The sequence below is a fragment of the Neltuma alba genome, unplaced genomic scaffold, assembly GCF_004799145.2.
Source record: "Neltuma alba isolate B1F8T4 unplaced genomic scaffold, ASM479914v2 tig00011972_pilon, whole genome shotgun sequence".
In the NCBI taxonomy this organism is placed as follows: domain Eukaryota; kingdom Viridiplantae; phylum Streptophyta; class Magnoliopsida; order Fabales; family Fabaceae; genus Neltuma; species Neltuma alba.
In genome coordinates this window covers 1-15,232 of record NW_021636547.1, presented here as the reverse complement: position 1 = coordinate 15,232, position 15,232 = coordinate 1, and the positions used below count along the sequence as shown (strand labels likewise).

General features: G+C 40.6%; 2 protein-coding genes and 2 pseudogenes across 2 annotated transcripts; 3 read left to right on the top strand and 1 right to left on the bottom strand.

Moving 5' to 3' along the window:
* The first annotated feature begins 286 nt into the window (after nucleotides 1-286).
* LOC114720271 (senescence-specific cysteine protease SAG39-like) lies at nucleotides 287-799 on the top strand. Its single transcript, XM_028905915.1, has one exon. The coding sequence runs from the start codon at nucleotides 287-289 to the stop codon at nucleotides 770-772; it is 486 nt and encodes a 161-aa protein (XP_028761748.1). The 3' UTR covers nucleotides 773-799.
* Nucleotides 800-922: 123 nt separating this feature from the next.
* Nucleotides 923-1,615, top strand: LOC114720270 (vignain-like). Its single transcript, XM_028905913.1, has one exon. It carries the CDS (start codon nucleotides 923-925, stop codon nucleotides 1,613-1,615), a length of 693 nt encoding a protein of 230 aa, XP_028761746.1.
* A 102-nt stretch (nucleotides 1,616-1,717) lies between these two features.
* On the bottom strand, nucleotides 1,718-11,392 carry LOC114720293 (glucosidase 2 subunit beta-like; annotated as a pseudogene).
* A 2,228-nt stretch (nucleotides 11,393-13,620) lies between these two features.
* LOC114720294 (rac-like GTP-binding protein RAC2) lies at nucleotides 13,621-15,047 on the top strand (annotated as a pseudogene).
* Nucleotides 15,048-15,232: the final 185 nt, after the last annotated feature.

Here is a 15,232-nt window from a genome sequence, read left to right as displayed (position 1 = left end):
GCTGCTTGTCTTTATCTTTGGGTTAGAAAGCCATAAGCAAGTTGACAACCAAATCGTCTTTCTGGTTCTGGCCACGCAGAGAAGATGATGAAACGTAGTAGTCTTGAATTGTTAAAATTCTCCAGTGCGAAAGAAATGAGGACATCACGATGTTATGCCGCAAACTTGGCGACTTTTATTCCACACGTGTAAAGAATGCAAACCTTGCAGCATACTGCTACTGCATATATTAAATATTCATGCATGTAAGTTAACTCTCATTCTGTATCTGCATTATTAGCCAGCCATGAAGACAACCATAATATCCTTCATTTTTATCTTCAGTCTTCTTACATTGTGCTGCAACCTATGGACAACAACAGCAAGAGGGGTATGTCCTGACATTTCCAAGAGTAACTCGACTGGGACAGAAGCGATCAGGAAGAGGTATGAAGGTTGGCTGAAGCAGCATGGCCGGCAATACGAGGATAAGGAAGAATTTGAAGTCCGTTTTCGCATTTACCAAGCCAATCTTGAGTTTATAGAGTGTGTCAACGCCCAAAATTACTCCTACAAGCTCACAGACAACAAATTTGCTGACATGACAAATGACGAGTTTAGAAGTAAATATCTTGGTTTCCAACCAGCACGGCATTTACAGACCCGATTCCGGTATGATGAACATGGAGCTTTGCCAGGAAGCATAGATTGGAGGAAGGAAGGTGCAGTCACTCCCATCAAAGATCAAGGCCAGTGTGGTAATGTTTCTCGCAAAAACAAGTTCATGGTTTAGAAGCACCCAATAACAAGCAAACTATTCCCATGCATCCCCAAATATTAGTATAAGAAACCGGCGGAGAAGCATGACCTAAGTAACTGAGATCCTAGGAAAAAGAAGCAAAGATAGATCCTTCTATACCTGCAGTCTGCTGATATATATCAGATGCTGATTTCGATTGCTAAGATTTCGCTCATTTATTTTGAAGTATGTTTAGAATTTCAGAGCAATCTGAGAAGTAAATCATGGCATGAACCTTTTAATGCAGGAAGTTGCTGGGCATTCTCTGCAGTGGCGGCTGTAGAAGGCATCAATGAGATAAAGACAGGGAAGTTGGTGTCTCTGTCTGAGCAAGAACTTGTAGACTGTGATGTTAATGATGGGAACCGAGGCTGCCAAGGTGGCTACATGGACAGAGCATTTACTTTCATTGAGAAGAATGGTGGTCTCGCCACTGAGAAAGACTATCCTTATAAAGGGACAGATGGCAACTGTGATAAAGCCAAAGCTGCATATCATACTGCGAATTTAAGCGGCCATGAAAATGTTCCTGCCAACAACGAGGAGAAACTGAAAGCTGCAGCTGCTAATCAGCCTGTCTCTGTAGCAATTGATGCAGCTGGCTATTACTTCCAACTTTATTCTGAAGGCATTTTCACTGGCATCTGCGGAAATGACCTCAATCATGGAGTAACAATAGTTGGGTATGGCGAAGATAATGGTCAGAAGTACTGGCTTGTGAAGAATTCTTGGGGTGAAGAATGGGGCGAATCCGGTTATGTTAGGATGAAGCGAGATGCTAGGGATAAAAGGGGTGTTTGTGGCATTGCCATGTTACCAAGCTACCCTGTCAAGTAATAAGGTGCCTGATGAAAGGCAAAGTGAAATAACGCAATCGTTCTATTGAAATAATTAGGCTAAATTTATCAAGCAGACTATGAAGTTATGATGGACGCAATGAAATCATATCAACCAAAAAGTTCGCTGAACATGTAGAAGTCAAACACTAATCATTCTACAGAGATAGCTAGTCATGATGTTGTGCTTGCACAATACATAAAAACTTTTTTGATTTTCCAGTTACCCAAATAAGAAGGTTGAAATACAACCGTTGATTTGATTTGTTTGCCACCAAAAGGTATTGATATGATTGTTGACATGGAATGACTGTCTACAAATAATGTTACACGGCACAAGCTATGGTTTACAAGTAATGACTGGCCAAACCCTATCTTTTGCCTGACTTGGGTATATGGTTTAAACTCTCAGTATCGTCCCATCACAACCTTTCCACCCAAAACATACTCACCATCCTCCAAGCACCGCATCATAACTCTCAAATCCAACAGGGGCAACCTCTTTCTTTAAAAATACAATTATCTCTAAGTTGCCTGCCACATCTCCCTATCTGCCCAAATCACTTCCAACAATGACACAGCAGCTTCCGCAAACTGATGGACAGCACTTAGAGATCACATTAGATAATTACATGTTCCACACTCTGGAAGACATCAAATTGATTGCATCTCTGGTAAAATGTTAGAAATCAAATGACTGACATTAACAGTCCAACCACGCAGATAAGAGGAGAAAATATGGGTTTGCTTTTAAGGAGATGGAAGGAAACCACAACTTGAGAGTCGTTAAAGAATAGCAAGACCAGGATGGAAGGTATGGTCGCACGGGAGCTTCAGAGTGTGTAAGAAAGGTACAGGAATAGGCTAATTATCCCATATAATGAGGACTGAAAGGTACAGAAGATCGCTAGACTTGTTAAGAAATTCGCACTTCTATGTTAGAAGGAAATCAAGAAGAAAAAGAATAAGGACAGGCAGCTCGGCAGGACTCAGATGAAATGAAGTCAGACGTTTTTTCCATAGTTTTGCTTCTAATTCAGCTGTAACAACTTGATCAGGCCTTTGCAATGAAAGCACTCAGCAAACCGAAGGGCATCGTTTCCAAAAAGGACAAAAATGAAGGAGAATATCTCTTTACTGCTTTGTTGCTTTGATCACCAATCTTGGCAGACCAACGTAGTACTGAAGCGGCTTCTGGCAAAACAAAAAGAACCTGCAGAAGATTTGTCAAAGGCAATTTTATTTATCAAGAGGTAAAAGGATGCAACTTGCAAGGATAAATATGGCATACATAGATTGAACAAGAATGTGATTAGAGAAAAAGAGTAGAAAATGAAGCTGTATATCAATCAAACATCACTTCTTTGTTCCATCATGTCATACATAATGGCTTCAGAGAAGAAAAAAATGGAAAATGAAATGTGAAATCCTCTATTGGACAGGGAAAACTTGAGGATTACACACACCAATAGCTTTACAAGAGAAAACTCAGGCAAAAAAAAACAGCAAACAGAAAACATAAACCTCACACCAAGCATGGTTTTCAAGAGAGCAGGTCCTCTTCTCACCAAAAGATAACAGCACACCCCCTACATGCCCCTCTTACACCCATATAACGCAGTCTCACTACTCTGACACCGTCAGAATGTTATGGGCCAAGGAAGACAACCCGTTACTATGGGCCAAGAGATGACAGAGGAAACAGCCCCAACCCAGGAGCCAGACGAGATGCATGCGGACGAGGGACCACGCCGCAGTAACCGTGAGAAAAGGCTCACGTGGAAACTTAGGCAGGAGTGAGGAATATAAGTCGTTAGAGGGAGAGGGGAGGGTGTGGAATATGTGACTAATCTCTGATTTCCTTTCTAGCCTCTTCTCTCCTCTGGAAATTCTGTTTCTCCCTGACATCTTCTTCTCTTAATTCTCTGCTTCTGTTATTACATATTGTGAGCTGTATCTGGATATTATACGGGACACACAGTGATATATGCATAAATAAATCCAGATTATACATACTAGCGCGTCATTTGATTGTCCGTTCATAAGAACATTCCATTTGGTGCTTTCGTTGAGTATGGCAGAGGCGACGAGATTCAAAGATGTTCAAGCTGAGGTGAAATCCTTAGCTGAGTATATCAACCTGATGGAAAAATCTTCCAAGGATCGCATAGATAACATGGAGAATTCCTCTAATGCTCGTTTTGATCGGCTGGAATCAACGATCGACATTCTAACGAATACTACACTTCCTCGTTTCGATAAGTTGGAGACGGCCATTACAAACCTGGGCCGGCAGCTGCAGACACCACACAGGGGGTCGGAGAGGTGTGACGAGGGACCCCAGGGTGGGAGTGGCTCCCATTGGAGTTCGTATTCCGGCACTTCCAAACCGCTCAAACTGGACTTTCCAAAATTCAGTGGCACCGATCCCACTACCTGGATTTTTCGAGCTGAACAGTACTTTTCATATTACCATACTCCTGATATTCAACGCATTCTTATCGCCTCGGTGAATTTTGAAGGGGAGGTCATTCCATGGTTCCAGATGCAACAAAAAACACGGATGATTAGTAACTGGGCTTCACTGGTCAGAGCGATAGAAGACGAATATGGTCCTTCGCCGTATGATCAACCTCGAGTGCGCTTATTTAAATTAATGCAGACCGGGGCCGCCGATGATTACTGTCGGGAATTCTTAGTGTTGGCTAATCGAACAGAGGGAGTCTCGGCAGACGCCTTGTTGGACTGCTTCACAGGTGGGTTGAAACCGGACGCCCGTCGTTATGTGGTGGGCCAGAAACCATATAGCTTGATGCGAGCCGTTGAATTAGCCAAACTGTTTGATGTGCAAATTGGGCCCACAGTGGGTCCAACTAAGTTTTCCCTTCCGGGTTCATCTCGGTCCGGGGGGTATTCGAGACCCCTCAATCCCCCAACCACAGCGCCGCTTGCAAAGAACTCTCTCCCACCTCTACTACCGACACCTGCGATGAAACCGTCGCCCACAATTAAGAAAATGTCCCCGGCAGAAATGCTCATTCGACGAGAAAAAGGGCTCTGTTACACGTGTGATGAGAAGTTTTCCCCCACCCATCGTTGCCCTAACAAGCAGTACATGCTCATGGAGTGTGAAGAGGAGAACAACCCGACCTCTGAGCAATCTGCCCAGCCTTCCGAAAGCGTGACAGAAGATATCGCCAGCGTGCATCATTTGTCCCTCCACGCATTTCAAGGTCAGCAGGGAAGGCTACCATTCGTTTCCAGGGGTCCATTCACGGCTCCACGGTTCAGGTTCTGCTGGATGGGGGTAGTTCCGATAGCTTTGTGCACCCAAGGATTGTGAAACATTTGAAGCTTCCTGTTGAGGCTGTCGGCAACGTCAGAGTCATGATTGGCGATGGTCATGCCATGAAGGGTGAAGGTATGATCCGTGCGCTACCCATCCAAATTCAGGGTCACATTATTGAACTCCCTGCTTACGTCCTACCGATAGCGGGCTCGGATGTTGTCATTGGGGCGTCCTGGCTTGCGACTTTGGGGCCACATGTCGCCGACTACACCATCGGAAATTCGAAGATTAAGTTCTTTAACAATGGCGCGTTTGTTACATTACAAGGGACACCACCCACCACTGTTGCTCGCGCCGAGTTTCATCAGCTCCAACGATTGGTCCATATGGATGCCGTTTCCGAGTTGTTCATGATGCATTTAACCATTCAGGATGATACAGCTTTAGACTTACCGGATGATATTCCTGCGGATATGCAGACTCTGTTGCGTGCTTATAAAAGCGTCTTTGTGAAGCCGACTGGCTTGCCACCACCACGTGACCATGAGCATCGTATTCCATTACAAGACGGGGTTAGCCCTGTCAAGGTACGTCCCTATCGTTACCCTTTCAGTCAGAAAACTGAAATTGAAAAGATGGTTGAGGAATTGTTGCATGAGGGTCTCATTCAACCTAGTAACAGCCCGTTCTCTGCCCCGGTTATATTGGTAAAGAAGAAGGATGGGACATGGAGGTTTTGTGTCGATTACAGAGCTCTTAATGCTGTCACTGTGAAGGACTCCTTTCCTATGCCTACGGTTGACGAATTATTGGATGAATTAGGGGGTTCCTCTTATTATTCTAAGCTGGACTTGCGTTCCGGTTACCACCAAGTTTTGATGCATGCGGCTGATCGCGAGAAAACAGCGTTCCGAACACATCATGGGCTCTATGAGTGGCTTGTCATGCCGTTCGGTCTAACTAATGCACCAGCTACGTTTCAGGCCCTTATGAACTCTGTTTTCCGGCCCTTTCTACGTAAGTTTGTGTTAATTTTCTTTGATGATATTCTTATTTATAGTAACAACTGGCAACAACACCTCGATCATGTGGAAGAGGTACTGAAACTGATGACTACTCATTGTTTTTTTGCAAAACTCTCTAAATGCTCTTTTGGCCGTACTTCTGTGGATTATTTGGGGCATGTCATTTCGAACAAGGGAGTTGATATGGATGACACAAAGGTGGCTGCGATTCAACACTGGCCCACACCTCGCACAGTGACTCAGTTGAAGGGGTTTTTGGGCCTTTCAGGGTACTATCGGCGTTTTATTCGCCATTACGCTGACTTGGCTAGCCCACTGACTAAATTGTTACAGAAGGATTCCTTTGTATGGACAGATGAGACCCAGCTGGCTTTTGACAATTTAAAGTCTGCTCTGACTACCGCCCCAACGCTCGTCCTACCCGATTTTTCCCAACCATTTGTTTTGGAGACTGATGCATCTGGTAAAGGAATTGGGGCTGTCCTGAGTCAAAACAATCACCCTATTGCTTTCTTTTCCAAGCAATTGTCTCACCGGCTTCAGACTCAGTCTGCATACGTCCGTGAATTACATGCTATTACCCAGGCTGTCGCTAAATTTCGGCACTACTTGTTTGGTCACCGCTTTGTGATTCGCACCGACCAGCAGAGTCTCAAACACCTCAGCGATCAGGTTCTGCAAACTCCTGAACAGGAATCTTTCTTACCAAAGTTATTGGGGTATGATTATACCATTGAATACAAACCCGGCAAAACGAATAGGGCTGCGGACTCTTTATCCCGAATAGATTGTATGTCCATGCTCCGGGTTTCCTCTTCTTTTATGGGAGACATTATGGCTGCTTTACGCACGGATGCTGCGATCCACGAGTTGATCGCCAAATGTGTCCAAGAACCTACGGCTTCCTCGGGGTTTACAATCCGTGATGGGCTGGTATACAAACAACACCGATTGGTTATTCCTAGTTCTGCTCGACACATTATCAACCGGTTACTACTGGAATTCCATGCTTCACCCCTGGGAGGCCATGCTGGTACCCTGCGTACTTACCATCGTATGGCTGCTTATTTCTTTTGGCCACGCATGCGTAATGATATTCAAGACTTTATTAAACAGTGTGCCATTTGCCAGCGAGCAAAAAGTCTTCAAACACATCCTGCGGGCCTCTTGACACCATTGCCAATTCCCGCACAGGTTTGGGATGACATTGCAATGGACTTTATTACTGCTTTGCCAGTTGTTCGTGGATACTCTGTGATTTTTGTAGTAATTGATCGATTGTCTAAATATGCCCATTTTATGCCACTTCGGGATTCTTACACGAGTCAGCATGTGGCTGAAGCGTTTCTTCATTCGGTCGTTAAGTTACATGGGTTTCCTCAAACTATTGTGTCCGACCGAGATAAAGTTTTTTTGAGTGCTTTCTGGCGGCACTTGACCCAGTTACACGGCACAAAGTTGCATATGAGCTCTGCATACCACCCTCAGTCTGATGGCCAGTCAGAGGCTTTAAATAAATGTTTGGAGATGTACTTAAGGTGCTTCGTTTTTGACTCTCCTCGCCTTTGGCTCGATTATCTTCCCTGGGCAGAATTCTGGTACAACACGTCGTACCACACAGCGATCGGGATGACTCCTTTTAAAGCTCTATATGGACGGGAGCCCCCATCGATCATCCCTGCCTCGTTCTCCTCTGACATGGACCCTGATGTTTGTAGCCGCGTGCAGCGTCGGGACGCGATCTTACAGCAGTTGAAGATGAATCTGGAAAAGACTCGATTGCGAATGAAACGGTTTGCTGACCGCAAACGTACTGATTGCCATTTTCAGGTCGGTGATTTGGTGCTGGTCAAACTACAACCATATCGGCAAAACTCCGTCGCTTTACGGAAGCACCAGAAACTAAGCATGCGTTACTTTGGTCCATTCCCCGTCACTCACAAGATTGGCGCAGTTGCGTACCGCTTGCACTTACCGGACACCGCTAGGATCCATCCGGTTTTTCATGTCTCCATGTTAAAACCGTACAACGGGTCCCCGGATGGAACTTACGTTCCCTTACCTTTGCTGTCTGAGCCAGAGGGCCCGATTGTTCAACCAGTCGCTGCTCTGAAGTCCCGTTTCATTCACCAAGGAGATCGTGTGGTACCACAGGTTTTAATTCAGTGGGATAGTCTTTCATCACCAACATGGGAGACTGTTACTGAGTTTCAGCAGCTTTATCCAGCTTTTGACCTTGGGGACAAGGTCTCTTTCGCACCGGGGAGTGATTATGGGCCAAGGAAGACAACCCGTTACTATGGGCCAAGAGATGACAGAGGAAACAGCCCCAACCCAGGAGCCAGACGAGATGCATGCGGACGAGGGACCACGCCGCAGTAACCGTGAGAAAAGGCTCACGTGGAAACTTAGGCAGGAGTGAGGAATATAAGTCGTTAGAGGGAGAGGGGAGGGTGTGGAATATGTGACTAATCTCTGATTTCCTTTCTAGCCTCTTCTCTCCTCTGGAAATTCTGTTTCTCCCTGACATCTTCTTCTCTTAATTCTCTGCTTCTGTTATTACATATTGTGAGCTGTATCTGGATATTATACGGGACACACAGTGATATATGCATAAATAAATCCAGATTATACATACTAGCGCGTCATTTGATTGTCCGTTCATAAGAACATTCCACAGAACAATTCGTTATGCCTGCTCCTTGTTTCCCCTCTGCTTGATGAGGTGGGCCTTGAGTTTTCTTACGACCCAACTTCCCCTTCCCTTGTTGGATCTTTCCCCATAGCCCAGCGGTCCCATCAAAATGGTAAAACAATAATACAGCATATGCCAATTCAATAACTAATTTATCTCATATGCCATCCATATTGCAGATAAAAATTTATAGTAAAAAAAAAAAAACACAAAAATGACAGTAATTGGAGATACGGTCGTCATGATCAAAGAGAAGTGCAATATCATGGTGGTAAAACAAAATTATCCATGTATATTCATCAATTCAACTCTAGGACCTGAATGATATCGGGATATTTAAACAAGCTGAATAGCATTATTGGCGAGGTTATTCATTTCATATCTCAGAAGTAAAAACCCTGCATCAGATCAGGTTTTTATACACGTTTCCCAAAGATCTAAATTCTAATACTGATAAAGTTGTTGATGAGCTTCTTTCTTTCTTTATGTTTCCCATGCTGCTTGCCTTGAAAATTTAGTATCATGGAGGTCCTCAACTTATGAAATGATTTCTGGCATCAGCTCATATGGAAATATATGGAACAAGATTTAAGATCACGGGGAAAAAAGGAAAATGGAGCAAAAGTGTTTTAGAATATTACCTGGGGTAAAAATGGGCAAACAACAAGAACAGCCTCTGTTCAATGGTAACGCGTCCTTCTATATCTGTTACGGCAACGGAAACAGAAGAGAACGACAGCAAAAATAACCAGAACCAGTTGAAGGACAATAGCAACCTTCAGGGCTGAAATAAAAAATTTTCAAGATATATTTACTTACAGGTTAAAAGTATGTAGAAATTCTCTTGGACAAAAAGTTACCAGTAAGGTTATAAAACTGATTCCTCCAACTTCATTCCATCGTCTGTCTTTTTTGCCCCACTAGAGACTAGATCAGACCTGTATTCTACATTTCCACCCATGACGCATGTATTTGGACAATGGATGCTGCCGTCATACTCATCACTCCCATCACAACAATCTGCAGCAGTACTGGAAAAAAATTGGAACTTGAACTTGAAGGCAAAAGAAAAATCCTTTCCAATTTAATATGTTTTCAATTTAGATATTATGAGAGCATATTGAACAAGTAGCATGATAGACCAGATTGTGTGAAACACCATTTCTAGTTTTATACTTAAATTAGTATACTAATTTAGTCTCACCTAGGCAATGTGTTTAAATTGGGTTAAGACTCAAAGTAAGAATAAAAACAACAATTGTCAAGAAATCTTTTGTCAAATCCCCTTAATGACTTAGCTTTATTGATACTTCAGAGTGAGGAAATAGAGACAGAAGAAATAAACTGCTGTGCAAAGCATATAAAATATAAAAGGAAGACATTTACTACCCATCATTCTCAAGAACACAATGCTTCTAGGTGGGAACAAAATGATTTACAAAACTATCACAAAAAAAAATGATCTACAAAATATAGGCCTTAAGTAGCAACTCTGGAAAAGTAAATCGGGAAAAAAGAAAGAGGGAAGAAGAGAAGAAAATATAAAATTTAATAAATGAGATCTTTCTTTGCTTACCACAAAAATTATCATTAACACGAGAAGAGAATATAAACTGCGGCCTGCTTCCTAAGTTTCGACAATAAAATTTTCCAGTTGGACAAGCAGATGTTCCTGTAATTGCAAACAACATTGTGCTATCAACAATCAAGTAATAAATGGTAGGCAAATTTAATAAATTTATAAATATATAAAGGCCTGGTTTTTGCTTAACGTGTTTTATATTATCTCTGTTTATACATGAAATAGTGAGAAAACTACAATCGCGCCAGCTACCAGCAACAGACAGTGCCTAAATATTACATAATAATAGAAAGTATTAATAATTATCAGAAAATTAAGTTAAACAGGAGCACTATAGCAGTCCTGCTGGAGTCGTTCTTGTCAAAATTTAGCTTCACCGGGAAAAAATCAGAAGGAAGAACCAAGCACATTTTGAAGCATCAACGGTAGACAAAAATAGAGAAAACACATGAACTCATGAGGTATTACTTTGGACATAGAAGTAATGAAAGCATAGATTCATGATCTCTGAAATATGAAATCAGACAAAGAACAGCTAATTAGGATTAACACGACCATAAAAGTAAAAGCCATCATTTTCAAAGGCTGCTAGGAAACATGAATAGAATCTTCCATAATCCCCTGATGACCTGAAAAGGCTAAGTTCATATTCCTTTTATCCACTTCGATAGTACCATAATATTTAATTTGATACCCAATATGCATAACCCATATCCCAAACTTCCACATTTAAGCTATTCTTTCAGGGACTATGACTGGTACCAGGCTCATCAGTGCCATCAGTGCAGTCGCAAAAATTGTCATTGAGACGATCTCTGGGGAAAGATTTGGTTCCGTCCTTGCATTTGATCACTTCCGACCTATAATATTTTTCGTCTGCAACCACATAACCGAATTAAAAGCTTTGACACAAGATTTACAATAATAGCTAAATGTGCCCACCCGCTACTGAAAAGGTTCAAACTTTATTTGTTTCAGGCAAGGAGGGTAGAATCCACATAAAGACAAAGGATATCCAGAGATACCTAGGGGATGAACTCCAACGAGAGGAGGGGATGAGAAGCAATAAGCTGCAGAAGCTAGGAGGAAACAGGGGCAGATGAAATGGACGAAGCTAGTTGTTCCCATCTGGATATCGGAGGTGTCTGCACTCATATCTCCCAGGCGAGGCAATGTATATTTAGCTGCGTTCGTTGTTGTTGTTGTGTTGACTTGGTCTTCATCTTCAACCTAAACCGAAGCGAACGTCTTCCTGAACAGTGAAAAGTACGAATTATTTATCAGTTATGATTTTTTTTTTGGTGACATATGATTTTTTTCCTTAAGACAAAAAACTAATCGTAATAATGCTGAGTTTAGAATTTTACAAATAACTTAGGTATTTAAATTTATAATTTTAAATGTTTATTTTCAGTGTAATTAATATATAAATTTAAGTATCTAAATTTTCTCTAATTGTAAAATGTATAGAAAAATAGCAGTAACTGTTATAAATAATAAACTATAAATCATCAATATAGATATGAAACTAAAAGCGTTAACTTTGCTTTGTGTAAGTCGTACAAATGCATGAGATTTGCTATCATTTTTCAATTTCCATGCACTCGCTTTGATAGGAAACAGTTTATAAAATTACTCTGAAATTGTTGTTTAAAAATTGCAATACATAATTTATTGACATGAGATGAAACTTTTGGCCCAAAAAAAGGCATGCGATGAAATTGTTAATTTATCTTTTTAGTGAATAACTAAATATCATAATACTATAACTTTTTGATAAGTGAAATATTACGTTTTTAAATAAAATAGTGAAATTAAATTAATCAGTGTCTCTCCTTTCAGAAGGGAAAAAACACCTCATCATATGACAGTAAAAAATTTCAAAATTTATTTGGATATATTTAGACTTTTACATAAAATGTTGATCCTTTCAATTTAAAACAATAAAATTAAAAATTAAAATTATATCTTATTTATTATTTTTGCATTCTTCATTTAAAATCTATAAATTTGGCCCCCAAAATTTTCAATCTATAAAAAAAAATTACGATAAAGAAGTTCTATAAACTCCTTACACTAATAACTAGATTGCATTAGAGGGATTTCTGACCCCAAAAAAAGAAAAGAAAAATTGCATTAGAGGGATCAGCCTAAAATTTTAGTCGTATAATTCACAACTCTCGATTAAAGAGCAAATTGACTAAGTTGGTGTCCTGAGATAACTTCGAAGAAATCAAGGACCTCGAAAGATAGGATTCCATATAAACTAATCATTGTATTTAAAGCCATCGTTTTTGGAGCCATTGTCTGGTAATTCAAGTTAATTCTTCACACACATGATGAATAGCTCACTCAACCTGTTAAAGCCAGCTTTTTATGTGAGCCTGCCAAGCACTTAGAGAGCAAAAGAAGATCCTGAACACAAATTTCAAGAGCTCGAAGAAAGTGTAAAGTGAAAAGGAAAATTGAGGAGGAAGAGAGAAGGTGAGTGACATTATTAATCTAGGCGTACTAATAAAGTTTAAAATAGAAATTTGTGTATGCTATCGACACACAAATTAACTGGGTGAGATTGGAAGTTCTCTTTCAGTTTTCCTGTTCCGTATGAATGATGGCCTGAAATTCAGATCTCCGTTTAGCAGATTAAAAAAAGAAAAACGAAGAAAGATAATCTTCACAGTTGCAGTTGGTACTGCATAATATATTACGATGTATTAAAGTATATGTAAATGGTTATTTTATGGGAAAAGCTTTGCTTTGGTGATAAACACATGATGGATCTTAATAACACCAACCACCCAATAAAGTTAGATGAATCCACTAAAGCCCAGATCAATTTAGTGACTGGGAACGAATGGTTTTTCCGTTATATTCACAGTTTCTGTCATCTTAATTATGACACTGGTTAATTCAAATTGATATGATGCTTAGTGAACCTCCCTTTTAAACCATCAAACTCTTTTTTTCCTTGGTTCCTCCTTGTTGTAAATAATGCTTCTTCAATTTTGTTCAGATTCTATGGTTCTCTTTTGTGCCACCAGTTCTTTGTTGGGCAAGCAATATTTATATTCTAAATACTCATAATTCAGTCTGTGCCTTGTACAATACTTAACCAACTGACACTATGCAGCACCAAACGCCTTCTTTCCTCATATAAAAGCAACGGCCTTCCCCTTAAAGAAACAGAAAGCCAAAGGCAATAATGGTAAAGATTAAAGACACAAACTAAAGTTGGTGCTTTGGGGCTCATCTTATTAAATGCTACCCATCCTCCCCCTCCATTCCTATTCAAATTCAAACTAACCCCTCTCTCTTTCTTTCTTTCTAAATATCCCCCCTCCCCTCTCCTTTTCGTAGTTCTACTTCAAAACTTTCAAGTGAAAGTGATATTTTCTTCTGGTCATGGGAGCAGCAAAACAGTAAAGTAAGGTGCAGAAAACAGAGGATTCTAGAAATGAACACAGCAAGGTTTATCAAGTGTGTCACTGTTGGGGATGGAGCTGTCGGAAAGACCTGCATGCTCATTTCCTACACCAGCAACACTTTCCCTACGGTATGACACTCCATTGTTTGAGATTGTTTGTCAATTTAGTTGAATGTTTTGTCTGATAAAAAGGACATTTTCTCCTTGGAAAGGACTACGTACCAACAGTTTTTGACAACTTCAGTGCAAATGTGGTGGTTGATGGCAGCACAGTTAACCTGGGATTATGGGACACTGCCGGTAAGTTAGCATAATTTAAGTAAGGTGGGTAATCGTGGGATTTAGCACACTTTCATGATCTAAATTTGCTTGATTGGTTCAGGGCAGAGGATTATAACAGGCTTAGGCCTTTGAGCTACAGAGGAGCAGATGTGTTTTTGCTTGCCTTCTCTCTCATCAGCAGAGCCAGCTATGAGAACATCGCCAAAAAGGTTCTCCTCAAATGCACCAAACACAGCATTTTTCCAGAAAACAGAATCTGACACTGGGTTTTGTTTTGCAGTGGATTCCTGAACTGAGACTTATGCCCCAAATGTGCCAGTTATACTTGTGGGAACCAAGCTCGGTATTTTCAGCTAAAATTATAATTTACTGAAACTTGTATCAGTTTAAAGCTGCAAATTTGTGATCTGAAGTAGTAATGCAACTATACATGGTGGTAATTACTGCAGATTTGCGGGAAGACAGGCAATACTTGATCGATCATCCTGGTGCTAAGCCTATAACTACTGCCCAGGCAAGTTCCTCCAAATTTTTTAAGGCTAACACAGTTTTTCTTCTAGGAGTATGAATAAAGTTTCTCTTAATTTCACAAATAAATCTTGTGTAATCTTTCAACAGGGAGAAGAACTGAAGAAGGCCATCGGTGCTGCTTCATACATAGAGTGCAGCGCAAAAACTCAGCAGGTTCATTTTTTCTTCTTTTTTCCATTCACTCATATCTCTAAATTTCTACAGAACTCTCTTTCTTATCATGAGTTTTTACAGTTCATTAGCATGATTATTAGTAATAAATAAGGATTCAATGTGTGACAAAATGATAACAAAGATTAAGATGACTGATCTTAAGAAAGCTGGCATCAACTTGAACTAGAAACTTGGTAGTAAACTAAGAATTTTGCTGGAGCTTGATAGCGTGTATTTGCCCTAATATTCAGAATGTGAAGGCCGTGTTTGATGCTGCAATCAAGGTTGTGCTCCAGCCACCTAAGACAAGGAAAGGAGAAAGAAGACCAGACCCTGTGTAGTCCTATGATTAGTGTTTTTTTTTCCCCCCGGTTCTGATCTTGTGATAATTTACAGCCTTCCAAGTTTTTTTCATCTGTTCAGATTGCCATCCTTGAACATGTGTACTTGTTCGTCTTGTAATGCGGTCCTACTTCATGTTCTAAATGTATCTCCTGGATACAAGCATTGTTATTCAATATAATGATCAAATTAATTCTGCCTACTGTTTAATATAAGAACTAGTTTGATTTTTAATTTGATTCTAAATATAAGATCTCAGTTTTCTTTATCTCTCATATTATCCATTTTTTCAAGA

Coding starts and splice junctions, on each gene's coding strand:
- LOC114720271 (XM_028905915.1), top strand. CDS start 287: ATGAAGACAACCATAATATCCTTCATTTTTATCTTCAGTCTTCTTACA.
- LOC114720270 (XM_028905913.1), top strand. CDS start 923: ATGCTGATTTCGATTGCTAAGATTTCGCTCATTTATTTTGAAGTATGT.